We start from the raw sequence: 24622 nt of genomic DNA, 5'->3' as shown, positions 1-24622 counted from the left end.
TCAATCGTCGACTAAGTAATTAAGAAAAAGCGGGATTAAAAACGGGCATGCGAAATGATCGATGATATCGGAAAGTCGTGATACAATCCAATGAGATTCCGTTTGAAAAGTTTATCCAAACACGAAAAGGAGAGTACCGCGCGTTGTCCGCAGTTGTATTTGTACCTTGGTAAACCGATATACATAGCCGGTGTGTACCAAAAGATATTTTATGTACGTAAATCGACATCGTCGTAAATTGGTTAAACACATCGACGACATAACTAACCGTTGTTTACTCGTTCACGTAGACGCTGTAGGTACAACCGCTAAAAATATCAATGAAATTCGATTCTTGATGGACAAGCGCGAGAAACGCGATAGAAAATCGAACAGTGATAGGGTACGCTACCACTAGTTGATTCACCTCGTACCTATACGTCTGCCGTTAATGCGTCTTGGCAGCAGACGGAGCCAAATATAGGACGGGACTTTCTATCCATTGTGAGCAGAGGTTCGGCCTCGATTGGAACACGCGTGTGTGCTCGTACCTCAACCACCCGATGACGTTTGTATCGTAGAATCATTACGTATCTAACCATCAGAGACGTATACAGTCTCCTGGAAGTCCCAGACTCCAAGGAATAAATCGAAGAGAATAATCGAAAACGCTACTTGGAGTAATGTAGCAAATACAACGCAATTCTTTTGGATTGAATGAAACGTCCTGAGAGAACTAGGACTTGAATGTATGTATGAATGTATACATCATATCTTTGAAAGCCCCTGAGGTGCCATAAAATAGTAGCACTTAAATAAACGTTGAAATACTTTTATTTTTAGATTTATACTATCGCGGTATTTAAAGCGTTTGCAATTTTAATTTATGTTACGATTTATGTTGCAAAAATTAATTTTTTATATTTACATATTTACAATTGACGTAAGCTATAAAGAAATTTAATTTTTTATTCCCATTTACATACATATTCACGTCTCAATGACTGTTAGAATACTTATTTTTAGATTGTTTTGATGCTTTAATGTCTTACCACTGAAATAGACCAAATAAGTGAGTACCAAACCTGCTGTTTCTACGAGGTAGGTAAGTTCAAATTGCTCTCGATTCGACTCGTGCATCCAATTTTACCGAGCGTGCAGCGGCAATTTTAATGTGAACGACTCGCGGCAAAGTGGCGAATCAATCGCATTAAAACAAAGTGGATGTTTTACATGATGTACTGTAGGATACGAAAATGGTCCGAGCATCCGTATATTCGAAGGTCAGTGACTCTTCGAGGTACGAAAAAAGAAACTGTTGGCCAGGTCAGTAATCCAGTGCGTGATAGTAAAACTTTGGCAACTCGGTTACTAACCAAATGCGCAACAATTAAAAATGACAATTAGAAATCATTGACCCAAACCCAAACTATAATTTATCCGTGTAAAGTCTTCAAAATTGAATTGCGAAATAAAAATGAAAACAATACTTATCTACAAAGCAAATCACTACACTACTCGCGCTCCTGACTCAACAGAAGTAGAAAAACATAAGAAAGAAATTACTAATGTCCAGATGGGTCGATAACCGTAAGTAAGAAATAATGCTCGTGCAATCGAGAATTTAGCTTTATCTCAGGAGGTTAAAATTGACCCCAATACCGCTATCTGTCCCTGACTTGCGTTTCTTTTTTATCTCACCGTCGGGAAACGATGGTTTTTAGGGCGAATTGATAAGAATCCATCGGTATATTACTTGTCGTCCGCACGAAAACCTCCGGAACATTATTATCGCCAGTCTCTTATAAGGCTCGCCAGACACGAATCATAAATAATTCAAATGTTACGTTAAAAAATCGACCCGACGCATGATTCATGCGAAAAAGAAAAGTAGCTGCTTATCGATTTTCGAAACCGTGCCATCCTGCTTTTCGACCGGCCAGGCCGTAGACCCATGAATTTCCTCAGTAAAAATTATTCAACGTTAAAATTACAAAACTCGAGTTGAATGTTGCTCGTTCATATTTAAGTTTTTAGCGTGACCTGTTCTCTTCGTGGAGTGGCAACCAAATCGCTGTTACTATACAAAACCTCGTGCTACAATCATGCACTCTGGATCCCATTTGAAAGACGCATTATCTCGTAGTATTATCAATATTTCACAATTGATTGCATAATCTTGTAATTTTTAAATAAACAGAGTTTGTTGAGCGCGTTCACAAATTTATATGATTTCGAACCAGGTAGCTACATATCGTTTACGTCTAGTTCGCTAGTTATGACCTCCTTGCTGCGAACCAACGTTGCGTATTCACTCGTACCATACCCTCGTATCGTATCACAGTTGCGTATTATTATGAACGGGAAAACATTGCATCATTATACACCTTCCTTCATAAGTACTTAACGTCCATCAAAAAATAATCTTATGTTTTACACTACACGATAAAACTTATGAAGAACGACGTATAACGCACGCATGCACGATACGCAATAGTAATACAATACAACAGATATGATGCAAGTAGGTACGTACCTTTAGAGAAGAAGCAACGAATCGTTCATCAGACAACAAAGAACGACGCAAGATATAACAATTATAACATGACACGCGACGTAAAGAAAAGGAGGCGCGTCACCATTCCATCGAGTAGTATCATACGGATATAGGTTGCGAGTTCGAATTACTGCGGTGTAACTGGTTTCCGTGGAAATCTATACTCAAATGACGAATGATAGCAGGCTCTCTTCCTGCACAAATAAAACAAACGAGAGAAGAGTGACGCTGGTCTCCGCAATGTCTATTAAGGCGCCAAACGATTTCAACGGGGAAACGTAATAGCCTAGCCTAGACTCTGAGCGACGAGGAGAGCCGGCAGCAGTAAAAGAGAGAAATGTCTTATTCCGTGTCCGTGACATGTCCTTGAAGAAAGGAGAACACTTCAGCGGCTCGGTCGTAATTGAAAATTATGTGCATACTCCTACCCTATCGTCGATGACAATGAGCGGTAGCGAAATTGAAATTTACCGTTCTTCCATCATCCGGTTAAATTCACTTGAAATAATAAATGTGTGCATATAGCATTCGTTGTAAATACGAGTTCAACAAGCAAACAAATACGCATCTACCAAATAATCTGTATTATTATCCACGGATAGCGAGAAATTTTTGCGACATGTTTCCTTAAGTTCGACGATCGACGAGCAAAGGATTTTTCCACAACTGGAAATTGTCTTTAATAAGTACATAAAAAGAATTCAGTTGCGCAACAACGAAATGGAAAAGCCTTCTATGAAGTACGCAGACAATTTAGTTTAATTTAACTTCTCCTTTCGCAATCGTTCGACTATCTGTCATTAGTGCTTAACAACAAAGTTGTCGCCCGACTCTGACTGTCGAGCGAGCTTTAGTAACAGCTTCTGACTGTATACCCATCACGATATTACACAAGGTCGTAAAATCGTCTGGGTGTCGTAGTTTCTGGTGCTGTTTGTTAGTCACAACGTTCTATATTCCGTTATAATGTAACGTGTATCGCTGCCGTGCGCGAGACCGCATTTATACGACACCATGGAAAATGATACCGAAGCGCCGCGCCGGTAAACGCGATTTTTCCAACAATCTCTAACTTGTACTTACGAGCTACGATTTCGCGTTCTTACATCGGTACTGAAATGTTTCACGAACGATTCGCGTGGGCGTGTCTGCGAGCTGAGTTCCTTAAACGAATCATAAAACGGGGAAAACGACCTTTGAATTCCGTTCTCGGTTCTCGTGTCGGAAAGTTTATATCGCGAATACATTCACGCGGCGCCTCCAATAAAAAAGAAAACTATGATCGAATGCTTCTCTGCGTTCTAAGAATAGCCGGATATTTTAGTTTATACAGGGAGACCAAAGAAACGTGACCCCACGGGTGTGGGCGTAAAACTTGAAATAATTCGTTTTGCAATCTTCAACAATGAATACTCTATTTTTAACCATATAAATATGAGTGTGGAGTGGTAAGAGCAACGATAAAGTTGCTAAATAATCTACAGAATTAACCTTTAGACTTGTTATTATATACGAACTAATAACGAAAATAAATCTGTTTTCGTATTATTATGTATCCTCCCCAATTGGCGAAGCAAATAAATAATTATTTTGTACGAACGAAAATGATTGATGCTATTAAGTTGATCAGTCTCTCGGAAAATTTCTGACAATATTGCGCGGTGTTTTGTTGATTGCAAGTTTGACAATATTCATTGGCTTAAAATTCTTACAAACAAGAGTACTACATGCTACGGAGTTTGCATGGGAGCACGCGATTAATCACACTGATTAATCATCTTTAATTGCACGTCGCGCGAGAACCTATCCACAATGCCAGTCGAAATGAGTGCCAAATAAAGCGGAGTTAATGTGTAATAAAGATTTTTATTAATCGATAAGAGCGAGATAACGTCGAATATATCGTTCTTATCTTCACGTTGCGCACTTTTTAAACTACGCCGCTTATTATTCCAAAAATTACGCGCAGAAAACAATACCCTGGCTCCCTATCTCCTGGCTCTTCAACAATCTCAATCTGCGCACATACTATCCGTGTTTTTTAAAAGTCATTACTAACGCTCTGCGTCACAAGCAATTATTCCGCGCTCCCCTTGCCGCCTGTGCGTTCGACACGTCACCGTCAATTAGTAAAATCAACGATCCATTACAAGTAATCTTTTCGAAAATTATCTTTCCATGCTAAGAGAATGAAAATTAGACCTTTCGCCGAGATATTATTGAAATCATGATGGTCCTTGAAATAAACTATCTACTCATCCTACTAATCCATTGCGAATAACATTATAAAAAGATGTGTTAGGGCAAATCCTTGTTTCTCTCTGATTCAATAAACTTCAAATGCATTTCCTTATTTCAATAATCGTATTGACGAAAAATATAAATACCATAAATGGTCGTTTGGCTTATAATACGGAAAAGTAAATGAATATCTTAAGCGTTTTAATCCGCTTTATTCAAACGCGCTTCAAGAAGAGCGCAGGCGCGCTAAACCGCAATCAACAATCTTTTTTGAACTCCTACGCCATTGTGTGCAATACTGCGTTCTATTTAGTCACGAGATACGCATTTTTCTTCAGCTTCCTTGGCTGGATAGGACGCACGGGTTGTGCCGTAGAGGGGAACGTGATGTTCATATGTACAAACAAAATTATGTTGGGAGGATGGAATAGTAGCTCGATCAGTGAAGAAGTTTCCCCACACTATGCATCTGTCACGTGTTATACTATTTTGAATCTCTCAGAAAAGCACAGAAAATAAATCTCCTCATTTTACGTGTCTCTAAAGTGCGTATATACGTATGTAATTAATATTACCCGTGTTTTACTCCGTGTATCTTTTAATACACGGTTGCACGTGACACGTATATCTCCAGCACACTTCCAAAACCAGGAGTTCAAATCAAAGACTTTTTATTGATATAGGAGCCATGAGTAATTTAAATAGTCAAACTTTATACGAATTAAATTAGATTTGACGGGACAGCATATAGAAAGATGATTAATGTTCACAAATAAATTCTAAGACAATGTATATACATATAGTATGAATCCGATAAGTGAATCTCTACGTATTACAAATTAATGACGAATTGGTAATTCGATTTATTTAATTTAAAGGACTATCCGAAATGAACATTTGCCTTGAATCTCGTTTCCAAGGTCGCGTTGCGGGAAAAGGCATAACCTGACTAAGATCACGTCCGCATGAACAAATTTTTTTAGAGAGGGTAATCTGTCTCTTATAGCAGTTGCAATTAAAAATTCCATATCGATGAAATTTGGAATGATTATCTTTACAATTAAGAAGCAAAAGTTCAACTGCATAATGAACATGTATAACTTCCTATTTTCTAACTCACAGCAGCTTGAAACTTAATGCGTATGCCGCGTATCGTGGTGAATGCTATTTGTAATTAATGTGAGTCACATGCAACTATTAATCTAAATATAAATCGCACTTTTTACATAATTTTTTCGTGGGGGTTAATAAACTTGAAACAATGCAAAAGCCGGATACGTTCTGCTGAAGCAGCTGTGAGTCACGCAGCTGCAATATCGTCACGGCGCATTCCACAATTCTCTTCTGTGAAAGACTCCGAAACACGAGACGAGCTTAAATTAGAATGTATCCTAATTCAAAGATAGAATTACCCGTGGCGGGGTTCGCACGTGGATGATACGTTTGCTTAGATCACGAAACTGCATTCATCACCGATCGTAAAATATTCACAACGGATATTTTAATCTATCGCGTAACCGTCCAACGAAGATTGTAAAGCATATAAATAGCTCAGAGTCCCTGTAACTACACCCGACCGCTAATTTTCAAGAAAACGTGACCTTACCTTTCGCCCGGCGGGCAAGATGCGATATATTTTGCCGAAGCACTTTCAGCCACATCTTCGCTCCTTTCTGCTTGTTCTCGAAATCCGACGTCCTGATGGAACTGGGCCTTTCCACCGATAGGAAATGTCGGCTTCAATGACTCGGCGCAGAAGAGAAACCGTTCACTGTCACCGATTGACTGAGTTCTATGGCGCGCCGGTTACTTAACCTCACTTTTGCGATGTTTGTAACGTTCGCACGTATCCGATAGTGGTACGATTAACAACGATCGATAAAACAATATCGGATATAAATACCGAGTATGATATCGGGAAGAATGTTTTTCAACGAAAAACGAACGATGCTAGCACACGAAATTGCTACGAGAGACAGACACTGATGTGAAAGAGGCGCGGCCCTTTTATAGGCGCGGACAGTGATCACATAGGCAACTCGTCAGCTGCTCTACTACCGAGCGCGATAATATCGGCCCGGGGCCTTGGAACTTGTCTTGTTTACCAAGTAAAGACGTGCCGGTTTGTAGCGTACTTTGACGAAACAACGACTAAACTCCGTGGGGACTGAACTCTCGTGTACACTGGCGACTCCGTCTCGAGATACAAATGAAGACGAAATGAACCACCGTCTGCACGCAACACGCAGTTTCGCGGCCGTCAACCGTCACACGTTCCCGCAGTTCCCGCTGCTGCTACGGTGTTAATTGGCAGCGGAGTGCGCGCGCAATGTTTTCACGGTTAGCAGAAAATTGGCGCGTTTCGCACGCACAGTGACATAATTATCTCGAATTTGTAATTTTAATTGTTGAATAATCATCATTAATTAGATGTTTTCTTCTCTTGCATACTTCATATCTATGTGTTTTGTACATGTTTCAAGATATAAGATAGTTTCTTGCCGCGCGTTATAAGACAGAGATAACATTGCAGATTAATTTTACTAGTAAATCACTAACAATAAGAATCATTATCTGAAATACCTTGTTATTTCATGATTTTATTAAAGAATCCTTGAATGAATATGTATTTTCATATTTACGAAACATCAAAATTCATTTTTACCAAGCTTTATAATAAAATTAGCCCGAACATATGTATATATTGTTTCTGTACCTATGTATTTGATTCCGTAAATAACAATGACAAATATTTACGAATTTTCGTTGGCGAAACATACTTGCATTAGAACTAGATAGAAAGAAAAGAATAAGGATTTAAACAGTAATAAGTACCTGCGTTATTAATGTAGCGCATGCCACAAGAAGAATAACCGATAAGAAATGTATTTACGTACATTCTTATCCACGATTTTTATCTCGTAAGGAGATTTCAATACAGTATATTGATTCTTATATTTAGCGCAATGTTGTTACGACGCGACGTAACAGAATATATTTCCATATAATTTTACGTGTACGTGGCACATAGTATTGATACTCTTAGAGTTACACTGCTAATAAATAATCTTGGAAGATCCGATTTAACTATTATTTAAAACAACTCTTAAATGTATAACCGGGAATGCATAATCTTGGGTGCGTGTATAAACTGATCAACAGAGTTTCAAAGTACCGTAAGCGAAGCCATCGTAATGATATAAATATCAGAATTATCGCGTGTTATATTTAGCTCGCAGACGTCGAAGCCGGTAAACAACAAACCACGATCCGACATGCGATTTCAAGACGCGTGCGGTTCTCTGATTTATTTTTTTCCTTTCTTTCCTTTATTTCAGTACATAATATTACGCGCCCAGTTTTACAGTTACGCGTATGCGAACTATTAAACTCAACGTAAAAAGAAAGACAAGTAAATAAATCGGGATAAACTCGTGCAAGAATCAGCTGCGGACGACGAAAGGAAAACCAAGAGTCAACGAATCTGGGTCGCGCAACTCCACGAATTAGAAAATCCATCTCCACTTAATCGTCGTTAATAATTTATTACTTAGCAAAATTGGGGCGATAAACACGACTCGAAATAAACGGTGCGCTGTTTGAACACGCGATAATAAAAATTTATAGAATTATAACTGCAACAATGGACAGACACAGCGAATGTTTATAAAGGAAGAAAATTAGTGATGAAACTCATCCAGTTTTTATCAAACCGGCTGTTCTCAGCAGTTTTTTGAAATACAACAGGTGGTGCGAAAGAACGGTTCAACAGTGTTGAGGTGTCAACGGTTTCAATAGTGTTGTTGAATGTCAACTCACTGTTCAGAAGGTTACGCTCCTTTCTTGCGTGACCTAACTAACCCAGAGCCTAATCTACCTCATTGATACACGTTAAGAACAAAATCAATCGTTGGCGCACGCGTAGTCACACACACGGCACATATTTATCGCTTTATTCAGCTCGTATTATAATTTTAATATAAGTTTATTAGTCACGATAACAAGTTCAATGAAACATTTTATCTGCGCCTTTTTTCATCACAACCGGACTTAAAATCGCTGATCAATTATTCGTTTTCCAATCAGCAAATTTAACGGGAAGAATGAAACATCAATGATTCAGACAATTTGTGATTTCTGAAAACTTTGGTCAAATGAATAATACAAGGAAATACATATTTTTGCATACGATCGCAATGCCAGCTGCAATTAATATTATGTTTCCTTTTCAGAAGTGTCTGTGTTAAGTTTTATTCAGTCAGCAGAACACAGATAATCTCAACGATTAATTACGACACTATATACACATATCTTAACTAAAAAAACTGATTCTTCTACGAGCTTTGGAGTATGAGTCAACGATTGCTACTAAATTAAACGACGTAATAATGGTGCTAACGCGAAGATGAAATTCATTATAAAAGAGTCCATTACATCAGTCTAATGGTAACATTAAACTTGCATAATTTTTAAGAAACGTGCTTACATCCTGATGAATCGACATTTCGATTCTACTTAAAAGATATCTTGGATAGAAGTTCAATATCCCACTCGAGTCAGCAACATGCAAAGATATGGATTTCGTAGAAGAACCTCAATGCATTAGATCATTAGGTGAATAGATAAGATAAATAGAAACAAGAATGTGCTGACAGTGTAATTATACAAGTATTGCGACTTAGCCTCGAGATGTATCTGCGAAATCTAAATATGGACGTTTGTCTGTTCCACTTGTTCTGGAAGGTAATTCCAAATTAAAAACTCGATAACTTATGGTCGATCGTTATCGTACAATGTCTATAAGAACTTGTCTCTATCGTATTTATGAATGACGAAGTTGTTTTTTTTTGTTAAAAATGAAAAATAGAATCACAACAAACGATGATCGACAGTTGATGGCGCCAAGGCATGAAATTGCTTCTGTTTTCTGTGTATTTTTTTCTTACGTAACTATAAGAATGAAGTTTATGAAACCTAAAGAATTGTGTTTAAAATACACGAAGTTTTCAACCTTAATCTTGTTGACAAGATGCAATATTGGCATTCATTTCCAACGTACTCTTGCGAACTTAAATAAAACATTGTAACACAGATCAAAGTAGTCGTAAGTAAAATTACTGTTTAACAACATCGAAAATGATTTAGTATCTTTTGGTTTTAACGCTCTTCGCTTTATGCCTCATAAACTTCGCAGTTCCGACTCTTGGATTTTCAATAAATATTAAAACATTAGCACTTTATCGATCAGTATTAAAATAGTAAAATAAATCCAGTCATAAGCCAATACATTCTACATCTCCAATAATTATGATTGCAAATCGTGTACTTAATTTAATTAAATTATGGACGGTGATTATATATAATTTCACATGTTGCAAATGAATTGTTTTGCCATAAAGACAGGCACAGGTGTAAATAGAGACGACTGTCCGATCACCTTCTTAGGAAGGAGTTCTCGCGATGGGTGTCGATGCCCCAGATAGCGACGCATCTGTTTAATTACAGTCATCGGGTCAACAATTATGCGGTAGACCCAGATTGACGAGCAACGACGTTAATTACGTGAACAATGTCGATCTCTCCCACGTCTGTCAAGTGCTAAAGTGGGCTCGTCGAACCGGCTATTACATATTTACATGGTCAAGAATCTAATTTACTATTAACGATGTCATGCGATTGAACGGCAATTGATTTTACGTCCGGGACTGGACGTAAAAAAGTAAAGCAATTTAATCATTATTTTCCTATATAAAAGAATGCGGCTTGAACTTCGTTTGTCACATTATCAAACTAGCAATAAGACCGCACGGAACAATATGTCTACGAAATTGAATGAAATTTATAAATTCAAATATTTTATGCAAATGAAAATTTTCAACTCGTCGAATTTAGCAGCGAACAAAAGATAATATCCGTTTGTTTACTCACCAATGGAATCGTCGTTTTTCTTGCTGATGGTGCTCTTGTTCTTTTTGTTTTTCGGATAGATGTTCCCGATCTTGCTTTGTCCACAACCCATCCTGCTCTCTTGCGTACCCCCGTAGCGATCACTTCAAACTACACTTCTGACTGATTTTCGAATATGCGATCTACTTTCTTTAGTTTTCGTTGCACATCGTTAACAATATTCTCACTACAAGTTTCATTAGGGGAAACAGACGACGAACAATGGTTTCTTCTTAAAGCTCATTTATTCTCTCTTCCTATAGTCAAACTTGTCTCTAGTTCGTGGAAATTGTATTTATCCCTTTTATTATAAGATAGTTTCGCGCGATCTTTCAAAAAATGGTAACTTGTTTACTATATGCGTGAATGCTTCTATTAGGCAGCGGAAGAATATCTCTAATGTATATACAGATACATGTGTATAATATATATTCTTCTTTACACGCGTGTATATATTTGCAATATGTATAACGGTCAGAAACGGGGCATCTAACACTTGGTTTTCATATTTCTCAAAAGTTTCTCAAAGATCGTAGGTACAACTGGTTCAAAACGAAATTACACGAGATGCCAAAAGATATGTGTGCCTGTCTTGATAAGTGACAGCCAGAACTCCAAAGGACGCTATAGGCAGCGATTTTTGAAAAGATAAAGTCAACACGTTCAGTCTTTTGTTGAGTCAGAATATGTATACCGTTGGATCAGAGATCACAAGCTTGTTTCTTTTTGAAATCAACTTATCGGGTCATCTGTTTCACTAACAATTCACTGACGACGATTGCACCACGATCAGTTTTTTCGCACAACGCGGCGCCGAGAAGATGCAACTATTTAGTCTATCGTGAGAAGTCTTCCGCTCGATCTTAACGAGAATGGGAGAGACAGACAGAAGGAAAAGGCTTGGTAGCAGCAGTGTATAATCGGCCTGGTGCCCGCGACTTTGTCGACTCTGGCTACCTGAGCCGAGGCACCCAATCCATTTTCAGCTTCCTGTTCGCTCTACCACCCCATCATTCGCGATCTATCATCTATCCCATGTCCAAAGATGCCAGTCGTGCATTCTCCCGTTCCGTCGCTCTCTGCATTCGCTTGTTCCTATAGCTCGTTCTTATTCTTGAAGATAGGATGTTGTTCCAGCTGATCAAGCTTTAATCAAAGTTATCGATTTACCACGTTAGATTCCTGGATCGATGGAAAGCACTTCCCCATCGTACAATTGGAGAAAAATTCTTTGTTCGTTGACACATTTACGCGACTACCCTGCGCGAGTGACACGAAGATGATTCTTGAACAATACGTGATTCAAGAACGTAGCTGGCACATGTTTCGGTTACAAGGATAAATTGGCAAGGTCTCGTATTAACTCCGCTTATGGGCAATGGCTGTTCCAATTCTCGTCACTAACGAATGCTGTTCTTCGAGTAACACGACACAGAATACATAACTTGTTGAAGCGAAAAGCAAAAGATCATAGGTAGAAAATAGGTTGGATGCTGTTAAGAGACGAAACTGAATGGAAGAGGAATTCGTTCGATCCCCTGAGCCTTTTTTCTTTGTTCCCTCCGAAGAACCGAATGTCTTTCAGTCCGCCGCTAAAATTCGATTATCGGATTCGGGGCTGGAAAAGAGTAAAATAACACATCGAGTAAAATATTGTCGTTGCGATGAAGAAACGTGTGTTGAAAGTTTAGTAATCAACGTTGTCACGTTATACACATACGAAATTTTTAATCAACTCGATTGACAAGTTATTGCGTTCTTTTTTGTACTGTCTTTCTCACACCGAACCGATTAATGTAAAAGTTCTATGTTTAAGAATCTCATAAACTAGTGAAATAACTTCTATATAATATATGTACAGGCCAAATAGCCCGAGGAATTTATAAAACTCGAACGATCGATATTGTTAACTTTGACACGTGATATCTGACAGCGCTCGCACACGCGTCTATGCTCCAGTTCCTATGAGCAAAATTTTGTGAATCTCATGAACCCTACGACCTGTCATCGAAGGAAACTTAACGACTATACACAATCGCGGTCTTATTCACGTATTCGTGACAGCTGAGCATTATCGACCTAATAATTACGTGCATAGGTACATAAGGCATCTCACTTGTTAGAAAAATTCGTTTCGGATCTCTTAGCAGCCAGTTTTCCGTTACGATTTGAATGTATGAAAAGTGTATAATTATTTGGAATAAACGAATGTGCTAAATTATCAAGCAAACATCGAAATTTCGGGCGTCAGAAGCAACGTAACGATGCGTTGTTTCGATCGATCTTTAATTGCGAAGAAGAAAGCACTTGTAAATGAGTATCGATGCGCAAATGCAATATTCGATATTTCACGACGCAAAATTTATAAGTATGTGTCCACCGCTTTTTCATCTCTCGGTCAATGTCACGTTTCTTTCAATTTCACGTTTGAACATAATTACTTAACACATTAACAAACAGCATATTACATTAGATCCCTATTTCGAGGTAAAATCATTTTGCAATTTATCATATTACGTGTTGCTACAATAATAGCGTTGTACAATCAATCCTTATCGATTCTGTTGCGATAATATTTTTTCATATTCGATTAATTTACTCTCACTTCCTGTCGAGATATAAAAGGAGATATGTATTTATGATATCGGAGGACTTGCTAAGAATTTGATCAAAATGCAACGAATAAAAATTATTGTATCGATGTTCGATTTCCATTCATTATAAAAACACAGCACATCTTATTAAATTTTGAACTCTAAAATTCGTTACGTACTGGTTAACTCGGGAACATAGAGGAAGCTCTGATCGGTTGAACATAGGATACTATTTTCGTCTAATGTAGATATTGTGTTGACATATTAGACGCAGGAAAATGAGAAGCGAGTGTAAGTAATCCCTCGTCTTTTCTCGATTACTGTCACACACGCGGCACTGAAAAAACGGAGCACGGAACTAAAAAGCGCAACGGGTAATTCGTTTCTCCGAAGCGAAAACGTTATTTCACTGATGAATAGATATATCGTTCTCTTTTGGGACGACGTTACCCGAAATTCGATTCGAATTCAACTAACCTCGTTTCATGCAACAAGGCGATCGACCTCGACCACCCATCCACCTGTTCAGCGACGATCGTACATAACGAAACTCTACCTATTCTATATCCCATGCATGTATACTATGTATATGTACGTGGTTATGATTCATGTACGAATTCACGACGGCGAAACGCAAAGAATGAAAGAACACAGACACTCGCACTACGAAGTTCCAGCATCGACTATTCGGCCAGTCGAGGCGCCAATTGAATCTGCGCATGCGTGCTCCCTCTGTAATATCACAAGCACGCACGTTACAACATGGACACGATACACGCTCATCGCCGTTCGTTATTATGTGCACATAATTTCTATGTACGTACAGCATGCGGCACGTAGATGTCTGTTCTCACTAATACCAAAATTTTCTATTGCATGCATGAGCGTTACCAATGTGTAGATTTACACTCGACGCGGCGCTATCTCTGTGGAGTGCGTTCATTTACACGAATCTATAGATCACTCGCGGCATAAGACATGAGATTATATCCTTATGAAAAATGGATTTCAACACAGTTCGTTAGCGCAAATTATAACTGAATGTGCGATGCAATATATTATGTATGTAAATGGTTGAAAATAAATAAATGCGCATCTTTATGTGTCTGTTATCACATTACATGTTATCTACGTTTAAATTTCATTTTATTGATCGATTAAATTATTTGAATTCATCTGGTTTTTATTCCATAATAAATATTAAGTTAGATCTCATGAAGCACAACACGTGGCATGGTTAATCTAGTATTCATAGATCGGTGTGGATTAGGCTCGGAGCGCAAGGTGAAGGGTAGAGAACTTTATAGAGGATTACCGGAATCCCACGATGTCACGACCTTCCGACAGGGATTCTTGGTTTTCGTGATTACATTTAGAAGCTGCTGTTGTCGTTATAGTACACGTGTACTCAGCAGATTAAGTCATGTTTACGTATCCTAAGACTGTCGTTCGAAACGCAATAACTATATATATGTATCAACTTAAATATTTCATAATTATTCAAATTTATAATCCAATTTTGTAATTAAATATACGTGAAATGCATACTTACGTTAGAATGTCGACTTAAAATGAAATGCATACTTACTAAGAAGAAAACAGCTTGTTATCAATCATTTTTAGATGATTACCGCAGATCAAGCAACAATGAATTTCAATGAATTCATCGTAGTCTAGCGGAACAAACAGTATTTTTGCATCCAATGATATAATAAATTTCACGGGCCTTTAAACTTAATACGATGTTCGAAAAATTCAATTACGCGGTACATCCGCGTATTGCCATTCAAAGATCATTGCGTATACTATATATAATGATTATTACCTAAGGCAGTGATACTCGTAACTTTTTTCAAATGATTCGTTCGATCACTGACGTTTAACATTGATTTATCTACTCTTTGATGCTCAAGTACAATTTGAAAAATTATTACAATTCTAATCGAATTCCTATTAATTGTGAACGTTAACTTGTAGTATCCATGAACACTTTTATGAGTTCTAACAATAATATAATTCGTTTTACGTCAATATTCTAAACTAATCAATGATATGTTTCACAAGAGAAAGAACAAGGTTTGATACATGAAGAATCAATCTTTTTATTTTTGCTTCTTTCAATTTTTTCATACTTTTTCGTTTTTTTCTTTCTTTTTACTGAATACAATGATCAATCGATCATCACGATTGATTAAGTATCTTCAATCTCGGCCATGCTATCACGTTACAAGACACGCATTTCGTTCGACAGCAGTTTCAGCATACATTTCGAACAGAACGAAGATGAAATCTTATTACAATACGAGCGACGTATGTCGATCAAACGAAAAATTTCTGATCCGATCGTTTCCTCGTGTCAAAGTCGATCGAGATTCATGACAGAATTCGAAGAAGTCCAATTTAATGGTTTGTTCATATTTCAATAAAATTATTAACAATGCTGATGCAATAAATATTCTCGAAAGGGACGTTGCGTGTATTTTTAAATTCTTTTTACAGAGAAAGATCTACCAACATCACCAATACTACAAATAAAAGTCCAAGTTGAAATCTAAGGTTCATATAAAACAGTTCCATTGTTTTTTTATTTTCTCTGTTCTTCATAAACAGTAAATGAACTTAATTTTCTGTTTCAAACCTTCTAAACTAGTCTCACTTCTTGTTTCTGTCATATCTGCTCTAACTTAGTTCGACTTCTCGAAGATTCAACTCTTTCAGCTCATTCTGCTACTCGTGATCGTTTGCAAATCCTTTTACAATTACGCATCGAAGCAATGTACAAAGGAATGTCTCCCGAGAATCTTTTAAAATTTGATAGTGACGTATAGGAAGATTGATTAAGGAGGACACACAGCGCGAGGATAACTAATTCTGTTCGCTTTATCGTCCCTACATACTTTTTATCCATTCGAATGCGTTTCACAACAAATATAATTAATTTTATTACTTTCTACAATCGATTGTCAAAAACAAGAATATTGTTCCTAGATTATTAACCGAGGGTCAACAAATTTTGATTGACATTGTCAAAAGTCTATTAATAAATCGTACTCTACAAAATAGGTTTGCAAATGATTTATCATGTTAAAAAAAAAACACAAACAATACAACAATATGTTAACGCAACCAAGGAATACAGAACTTAATTTTCTTGTCTATAATTCTAAATATCATACAGTATTATCATTCTATATCGAGAATGAAGGTTTGTACTCCGTAAATTGCACTAATAAAGAAATGTCAGAAAACCATTTTAAAATAATCATTCCCCGCACCTCGCACAGTATCCTCCTCGTTTCGATTATTTTTTTATATGCTTTTAATAATGTTTTTGCAACATAGAAATTTTGTGTTTTACAATTCATTGGTTCCCTATTAGATGAAACCATCATTAACAATGACAAGTGCGTTCATCGGTATTTCTTATGTTTCTCTTTATCATTATCTATTCTCTTCACTTCTCTCGCTCTCTTGCTCTCCTCATTCGCACACGTTCCCCTGTATGAGCCACGTTTTCACTACTTCACGCATTCTCGACAAGATTTTAAAATCCGGCACTTAAGTCCTTTTCGTTCTTCCTTTTTAATTGTTAATTGCAGTTCATCACACTTGGATTACATATAAATAAATAAATAATACATCGGGATGCCACGTGCTTTAGAAACAATAACTCTCGTTCTAACTAATGAAATTCTGAAGGTTTGCTCCTTAGGCCGCTTCAGAAACGTATATCGACGTGCGACGAATTGTCGTCATCGTGCTGATCTCAAATTTTAGGATGCTTACGCGTTCGAATCAATACGTAATTATTACGTAGTAAGTATGATTTATTATAGTATATGAAGTTCCGCTAATATTTTTTACTACTAGAAATCGCATTTTGTGAATTACGATCGTAAACAATTCGATATACAGTATACTTCGAAAATCTTTTTTTTCGCTGTACATACATCTTTCATACTCTTGTTGCAATCTTCGCGCGCATTTCCCTAATAATATATGTTATGCATTTTCGGCTTGTCGAGTCTTAACTTGAACGCGTTTTCAGTCGTAACAAAAGTTTCGATTGCCATGTTATAAGAACTTAGATGTTCGATGCTGGCATTCATTAACTATACGAATTCGAAGTGAAATTCGCGCCTCTTCCTGCATTCGGAGCCTCAAAAAATATAGCAGATAAAAAACTTACAAAAGGGTAACAGTAAAAATGAATAAATATTAATATGCGAGGAACAATCGACTAAAAAGTTAGGGGAGGAGCTAAGTAAATGGAAATTAGTCGATCTCGTTTCCAATCTAAATCGCAACGCGATGTTACTCTCGTTAGTAATTGCGATAAATGTTTACAATGATTTTTAGGCCCCTAATTCGTAACGATGTCTCGAATCAAATCAACACAGAACGACTAATGAACGATTTATCGTAGTTCGTAATGTCGATAAAGTCTTAAAGTAATGACCAACTATACATACCTACACGCATCATCTTTTATTTGACTTTCAATTTGAATTGTCATGTTTTTAATACAATACAATCTTTCGGTTTTCTTACGACCAAAAAGATTTACTTCTAATAGAAGGAAATATGTACAAAAATCAGTCGAATATGATTATTAGTAAATATGGAAAAACAATTACTACAAAAAAGGAGGTAATTGTTGTAAAATGTATTACGCTACAAAATAACTATTAGTTAGTATAATTTTAAACTGTCTACATGTCACTTTCAAAAACAATATATGTAATCTTTTAATGAAAACCTATGTACAATTTTAACATTAAACTATAAATTATAATTTATGAGAAGGAACAATTGTTACGTGAGCATATTGAAGACAGATGAAGGAAGTAGGTACAAAAATCACTTCGGCGTTTGCAAAAATACTTCGCAGACAAACGACACGGCCCGTGCGAATTTAAATGCCGTTACTCCTATTACTTACATTATTTTTACATCCTTCATAAGGATTCCGCAAAAGTAACAGACCTCTACACCGATACGTGTACACGCGCGCTCGTTCGCGCTATTTATGAATATGCTTTTATACACGAGCGAGTAAAGTCGACAAACGAAAATCTCTCTCATTAGATAGTAAATATTGTAAAGGTAAAAGCTACACATGCATCTTGTCATGAGATACATCAGATACGTCAATTAATAAGATGAATTGCTGAATGAAGCACGCATCCTGAATACAACCATTCATAAAAACTGCAAGAATGTCTAACAAATAACAAAAGTTTTATTGCAGACCGTCTATAACATGGTCTTTGAGGAGCTCTTAATGTACGTATTAAGAACACCAAGTCCTGACTTTAACATGATAATATGATAAATACTATAATTTTTACTAATGATAGTTTAAAAAGTGAAAATAGAATGCAATTTACTGATAAAATATCGGCTTTTAGTAACAGTAACTGAAGGTACATACAGGTTTAGCCAATGGTATTCAAACATTATCTGAAACTGAAACTATTAAATTTGCCAAAAATCGCATATTTTTGTCAAAAATACTACTACCACGGACATCAAATTATTTTTTACGTTAGATTTATATATAATAGTAACAGAAATTGGTAAAGAAAATAGTTCAAAATTAGATTTCATCGTGAATGTTTATGATGAGCATGATATAAAGTTGATCAGCAAGCTGCATTTAAACAAATTTATCAACAGATTGTCGTTGATGATTTACCTAGATTCTTTACACTAAAAATAATGACATTAAGAAAAATAAACAAATGAAATTAGATTTAAGATCGAGGGGAAGTAGCAAATTCATTGAAAAAGACAATAAAGGAAAAAATAAACATTTGAAACACGTACAAAAAAGAATATTTATATACCAAAGGCTAATGATAATCCAATTCTCGTTATTCATATATCAAAGCAGCTGTCTAAGTAATGAGATGAATTTTTCTGTTCTTATTTATTTTTTCTTCTTAATTGCATTAGGTATTTTATAATCACGTTCTACATCGAGCGAACAGTTGCAACACAGTCAAAGTGTCGGAAAGAATTGCGCAGATTGTTCATAGCTAAATTTATTATAATTTTGTTATTGTTTTAAAATTCTGTAAATATTTAATTTTATGCGAGCGTGTCGGATTCTCATTATTTCAGACAATAGTTTTTCTTATATGTTTCCACCGGAAGGATAAAAGGAGAACGCTCCGAACTGAAAGTTCACTGGAGTTTTTGGCGAAGCACAAGTGTATACAAAATCATCCGAATTAAGCTGCGTTCTGTTTAAGTTTGGTTCAGATGCTGATCTCGTAATTTTCGGCAAACGCGAAAGACCTTCTAAATTAGCTAAGATCTGACGAAATATCGGCCTCTCGTCTCGAGAAAATTTGATGCAATCCTCTGTCAGTCTTTTCAATGCTTTCGGTGCATCTGAACGCAATTTATTCAAATCCGGACGCAAGTTTCCACGTCCAACCATGAACAATATCTGATCCTTGTTATTAACATGGGAATATGGTAATTGCCCAGATAACAATTCGAACAGAACGACGCCGAATGCGTAAACATCTGACTGAAAGCTATATGGATTTTCTTCTTGCATTCTTATGACTTCTGGTGCCATCCACAAGATAGATCCTGTTGGTTGATGAAATTGTTGAGAGCCAGACCATCTAGTTTTCGCTGTGGCCAAGCCGAAATCTCCAATTTTCACAGTGAGGTCATCGTGCAGGAATATGTTGTTGCTCTTCAAGTCTCGGTGGATAATATTTTTTGCATGCAGATAATCCATTCCTTGTGCAGTCTGTCTTCCGATCTCGATCAATGTAAACAGATCAAACTTTGTCTCGAATACATGTAAATGTTTATACAGCGAAGAACCCTCGCACCATTGAGTAACAATTGCTAACTTCGGTTTGCTGACGCATCCCATGAACAGAAGAATATTTACATGTCGCGTTTTACGTAAAACTGCAACCTCGTTCTTAAATGCTTGCAATTGAGCAGCAGTCGGGATCTTAACATTGAGTGTCTTCACAGCTACAGGTCCGTGCCAGTGAGCCTTGTATACTGTTCCAAAAGAACCCGATCCAATACGAGCTCCAATTAAAATTTCATCTGCTGGGATTTCCCAATCCTCTATGGATTCTCTAGGTGCTAACAGATTTTTCGATGATTCATCTGCTGATCTTGCTCTTGGTCTTTTTGGCCTCAAGGTACTGGTGGGACTAGCCTGCGTCGATTGACTGTGTTTAGTTGGACTGCTACCAGGCGAAGCAGCACTTTGCGTGATAGTCACAGGTCGACCTAAACTCTGAGATCTACTATATTCGTCTAGATTAACAGACTCTCCAGTTGGCTTTACCATATTGAAGCAAACATTAGGCGCAGAACTTGAACGATCTTGTTGTCCCAAAGAACGTAGATGCCTTCGATTTCTTGATGGAGCGAGGGATGGAGACATACTTCTACTTAATCCATATCCAGAAGGAAGTTGCAATATTCCAGCAGTACTTTCAAGATTATGTGCCAGCAACACTTGATAATACGCATCCTGCATGCGTACTTGGTGGCACAAAGCAGGTACACCAGCTGCACATCTTTGATGGAATCGATAATTGCATGTTCTACAATAAAATCCCTGGAATAGTAGCTTTCTACAGCATTCACAAAATGCTAATGAGAAGAAAGTCTTGCGCACAAAATTATGTGAAATGGAAGTAGCTATAGGGAACTTATCTATGATCTCCACAGATATTTCATCGCAATCAAGCAAAGAGATGTCCGTGTCCCAGGAAGTAATGTATTTGTTTTTACCTTCACCCAGGATATATACTACACACATTTCTGTCGTTAAATTCCTTAATTTCATTGCTTTGGCAAGTGCATCCCTTAATGAAAGTCCTTCGCGAACCTGTACGCTTGTACGTTGTTGATTAGGTAAATGTGCCCTGAGCAGAGATCTCATAGGCGTTCTCTGGCCTCTAGCAGATGCATTAACATCACGAGATTCACTCTCTGATGTCGAAGCACTACCAGATACTCGCCCAGCATTCAACAATTCATTGAGTTTCTGCTCCTTACATTCTAAATCATGCAGCTTGGTAGTTAACTCTTGATATTCACTTAAATATATCGAAGGTGGATCTTGAAATCCAGCGAACCGGTTGTTTAGAGCGTCAATGTTTTGCCGAGTGACGTGTATCACATTTTGTATATTTTTTAGCTCATACCTCAGCGGATCCGTGTCTAAATAGCCATCCTCGGAATCGCTCAGTTCCCCCGATTCTGGGCCGCTGCCCCGCGAAGAGGACATAGCTAACTCGACGGAATGTAGCTTTTTCCTCTGTCGACAATGACGGGACGATAACGTCGAGGACGAGGTGGTCGGCGATATAGCTGTCGCCACCTCGAACCTACGACACGATAACTCCGTGTACGCGTTCGCACGGACCGCCGTGTAATATCTCTGCTCGCCGATCACGGCCATTTTCTTGCTCCGTCGGGCAGCATCCTGGGCCGCTGCTGCTGCGCTTCGGAACACCTTGGCAGCTTCTCCGTGCTACCGGTTACCGCCGAATTTTTCCCTAGTTCGAGCTTTCACCACGCCGCCGTCGCCCTCGCCTCCCACCCGCACGGCGACGACTCACGACGCGTCCTCACGCACCTATTTTCTTCTTTTTTCCTCTGTACACCTCTCTCCTATTACCTTCTTCCTTCTTACGTCCGTCGAATCGAACCTGCTTTACGATGCGCGTCTCCACACCATGTTGTATCTCCTCGCCTTTCGTCCATTTAATTCCCACGACTGCGTCGCGTCACGGTTATTAAAAATTCTTAACGAGATCGAAGTCCTAGAATCGGGCACAATATTCTTTCGTTTTCGACCTCTTGCCTGCACCCCCCACTCTACCTTCCTCTCTGGAGCCCTTTCGAAAGAAAACTAGCACGAGCGTTGCACTACCGAGAGTACCGAGGGCACAGATGCGAGGATACGTTTCTTGAAGCGCCGGTGCTGCCAGTCTTTCTGCGTACAAACCGTACAAAGCTTTCCACCCCCTCCTACTGATTTTCTTCCACTACTTTATATTAGTTTAAATTCTCCTTGTTCGCTTAAATTGCTTCTATTATTCCAAATCTTTTCACACTAGTAGAATTTTATTTTTTTTCTGCTTCTTAATTATTTTCAACATTTGTTTCACGTTATCCCGTACGCAAGGTTATACATCTGCTACATTATAGTTTACGATATTGCATTGAAGAACGTTGATAATCATAAAAACATCGAAATATATTATAAAATCTTTACAATTAATTGTAAATTGAATTATTTCGAGAATGACGCTTTCAATCTATAATGTCTATACTTAGTTTGTTTTTGAAACTTGAACTTTAGTTGGTTATAAGCATCACTTTCATGATTTTCATGAAAACTTGTTATTCCCGTGTTCTTTTTTTTACTCCAGTAATAGTATTGTACGTATGTACATACCTGTTTGATGCAGTCTGATAAATCTGTTCAGTATTTTACTGTGCAAAGCTACTTGCATCTTTGTTCAAATCGTTTGGAGTGGGACAATTCAAGTTCAATTTTTCTGTAAACATAGCTACTTGTGTTACGTTCCTGACGTCACTGCAGGCTATTGTGACGTCAACAGTATATGGTATGGTTACCTAGGCAACAGGACCTGATCTTAATTAGTTTGCTGCTTGCTGCGTAACGCGTAACATGTATTCAGCATGTACTCAGTCATCCCCTCTTCTTGTCTTTTTGATAACACAGACATGTTGCTACTGTATAGGTGAAACGAGCAATACATATAAGGGTAAAACCGTACCGTAACCTGCCGTAACCTCAAAGCGATAAACAATTTATCTTGTTTCACAACATAAAGAAATTCGTTTTGCTCACGAAATAACGTACAGAAATATCAAAATGACTGTAGCAAAGGTACATTATAAAAATTAAGTTAGAAACAAGATAGCAATACATAAAAATATACTATACTTTCATTTCAGATTGAATTTGCGGTGAATATGACTTGTCAAAAATGTGTCGACTCGATACAAAACATTTTATCTGGCGTAAATGGAATTGACAAAGTTGATATATCTTTGGAAAAAAGTAACGTCATAGTCGAAACAAATTTACCGTATTCCATAATCCAAGAAAAAATTGAACAAACTGGAAGACAAGCTGTCTTAAAAGGATACGGAGGTAAATTAAATGCCATAATATAAAAGCATGTTTTTTTCTGTAATAGTTGAAAAATGGCTAATATGACAGATGGTACAAGTGCCGTTGCGATGTTAGGAGGAAATTCAGGATATAGCATAGGTGATAAAACGTTAGGCGTAATAAGATTTGCGCAAATACCTGATGGATGCCTTATAGATGGAACAATTGATGGTTTAAGACCTGGACAACATGGTATGCACATACATGAATGTGGTGATATTTCTCAAGGTTGCGATAGGTAATACTACTTTCTTAATTTCATTCTACTGCTTTTGTTATTACCTATTATTTATGTCATGTTATATTTTTAGTGTTGGAGAACATTTTAATCCATATAAAACAGTACATGGTGGACCTAATGATGATAAGTTTAAGAGGGTAATTCTTTTTACTGGACAATTATTCTAACATGGTACAATAATTAATGATTAGTTAAGAAGAATTGTTGTTATAGCATGTAGGAGATCTGGGAAACATAACAGCAGATAAATCTGGGAGAGCTACTTTTAGGATAATTGATAAACTTGTACAAATATCTGATATTATTGGGCGGTCTTTAGTTATAACTGAAAATCCAGATGATTTAGGAAAAGGAGATGACTTAACATCTAAAATAGATGGAAACAGTGGAAATAGGTAAGCAGAGATATTATCACATTACCACACTATAATAATTTGTATAATTTATGTTATATTTAGATTAGCTTGTGGTATTATTGCTCGCTCATCTGGTTTATTCCAAAATACAAAAAAGATTTGTGCTTGCGATGGACTTTCACTATGGGATGAAAGAGATAAAGTACTTTCAAACAAACAGGATCAGCCTGCAGAAAGTAATAATTGTACAATATCCTAAATCTTCTATTAGTCCTGGACACGATCTTGGATAATACAATCTAGTAAAATCTAGTCTTTTTTTAGAATATCGCTTTATGTAATATATCTATTTCTATATTTGTATATTTTAATTACACAATATTTATTTAAAATGAACAACATATTTTGTTTACACAATTCTTAATTTATGTGCAATATTAATTTAATTATTTAACTCTAATATTTAATAACATTTATCACTTTCCAGTTTTTTCAGCAAGA

At 37.1% G+C, this 24622-nt stretch overlaps 3 protein-coding genes across 9 annotated transcripts in view; 1 reads left to right on the top strand and 2 right to left on the bottom strand.

The window, feature by feature from the left end:
• Positions 1–14017, bottom strand: part of tow (target of wingless) — a 30659-nt gene extending 16642 nt beyond the window's left edge. The window contains exons 1-2 of one of the 5 annotated variants that reach the window (XM_018030676.2): positions 13795–14016; positions 10706–12341 (exon numbers count right to left, since the gene is read on the bottom strand). In XM_018030676.2, the coding sequence (XP_017886165.1) occupies positions 10706–10796 (91 nt within the window). In that variant the 5' untranslated portion in view covers positions 10797–12341; positions 13795–14016. The other 4 variants (XM_018030678.2, XM_018030679.2, XM_026816617.1 and 1 more) reach the window with 4 other exon arrangements.
• A 2286-nt stretch (positions 14018–16303) lies between these two features.
• Raf (serine/threonine kinase raf oncogene) lies at positions 16304–22578 on the bottom strand. Its single transcript, XM_018030675.2, has one exon. The coding sequence runs from the start codon at positions 21773–21775 to the stop codon at positions 19457–19459; it is 2319 nt and encodes a 772-aa protein (XP_017886164.1). The 5' UTR covers positions 21776–22578; the 3' UTR covers positions 16304–19456.
• Positions 22579–22715: 137 nt separating this feature from the next.
• Positions 22716–24508, top strand: Ccs (copper chaperone for superoxide dismutase). 3 transcript variants are annotated; one of them, XM_018030571.2, is made up of 7 exons: positions 22716–22949; positions 23088–23236; positions 23305–23503; positions 23573–23762; positions 23836–23902; positions 23979–24160; positions 24224–24505. In XM_018030571.2, the coding sequence occupies exons 2-7, from the start codon at positions 23222–23224 to the stop codon at positions 24378–24380; spliced, it is 810 nt and encodes a 269-aa protein (XP_017886060.1). In that variant the 5' UTR covers positions 22716–22949; positions 23088–23221; the 3' UTR covers positions 24381–24505. The 3 variants fall into 3 exon arrangements, with proteins under 3 accessions (XP_017886060.1, XP_026672419.1, XP_017886061.1); XM_026816618.1 differs by lacking the exon at positions 22716–22949 and having other exon boundaries at positions 22991–23236; positions 23600–23762; positions 24224–24508; XM_018030572.2 differs by lacking the exon at positions 22716–22949 and having other exon boundaries at positions 22992–23236.
• The last annotated feature ends 114 nt before the right edge of the window (positions 24509–24622 follow it).

Source organism: Ceratina calcarata, unplaced genomic scaffold, assembly GCF_001652005.2.
Source record: "Ceratina calcarata isolate Rehan_Ccalc_2016 unplaced genomic scaffold, ASM165200v1 scaffold53, whole genome shotgun sequence".
Lineage (NCBI taxonomy): Eukaryota > Metazoa > Arthropoda > Insecta > Hymenoptera > Apidae > Ceratina > Ceratina calcarata.
The sequence above is the reverse complement of the archived record's forward strand: the minus strand, read 5'-3'. Positions and strand labels throughout refer to the sequence as shown.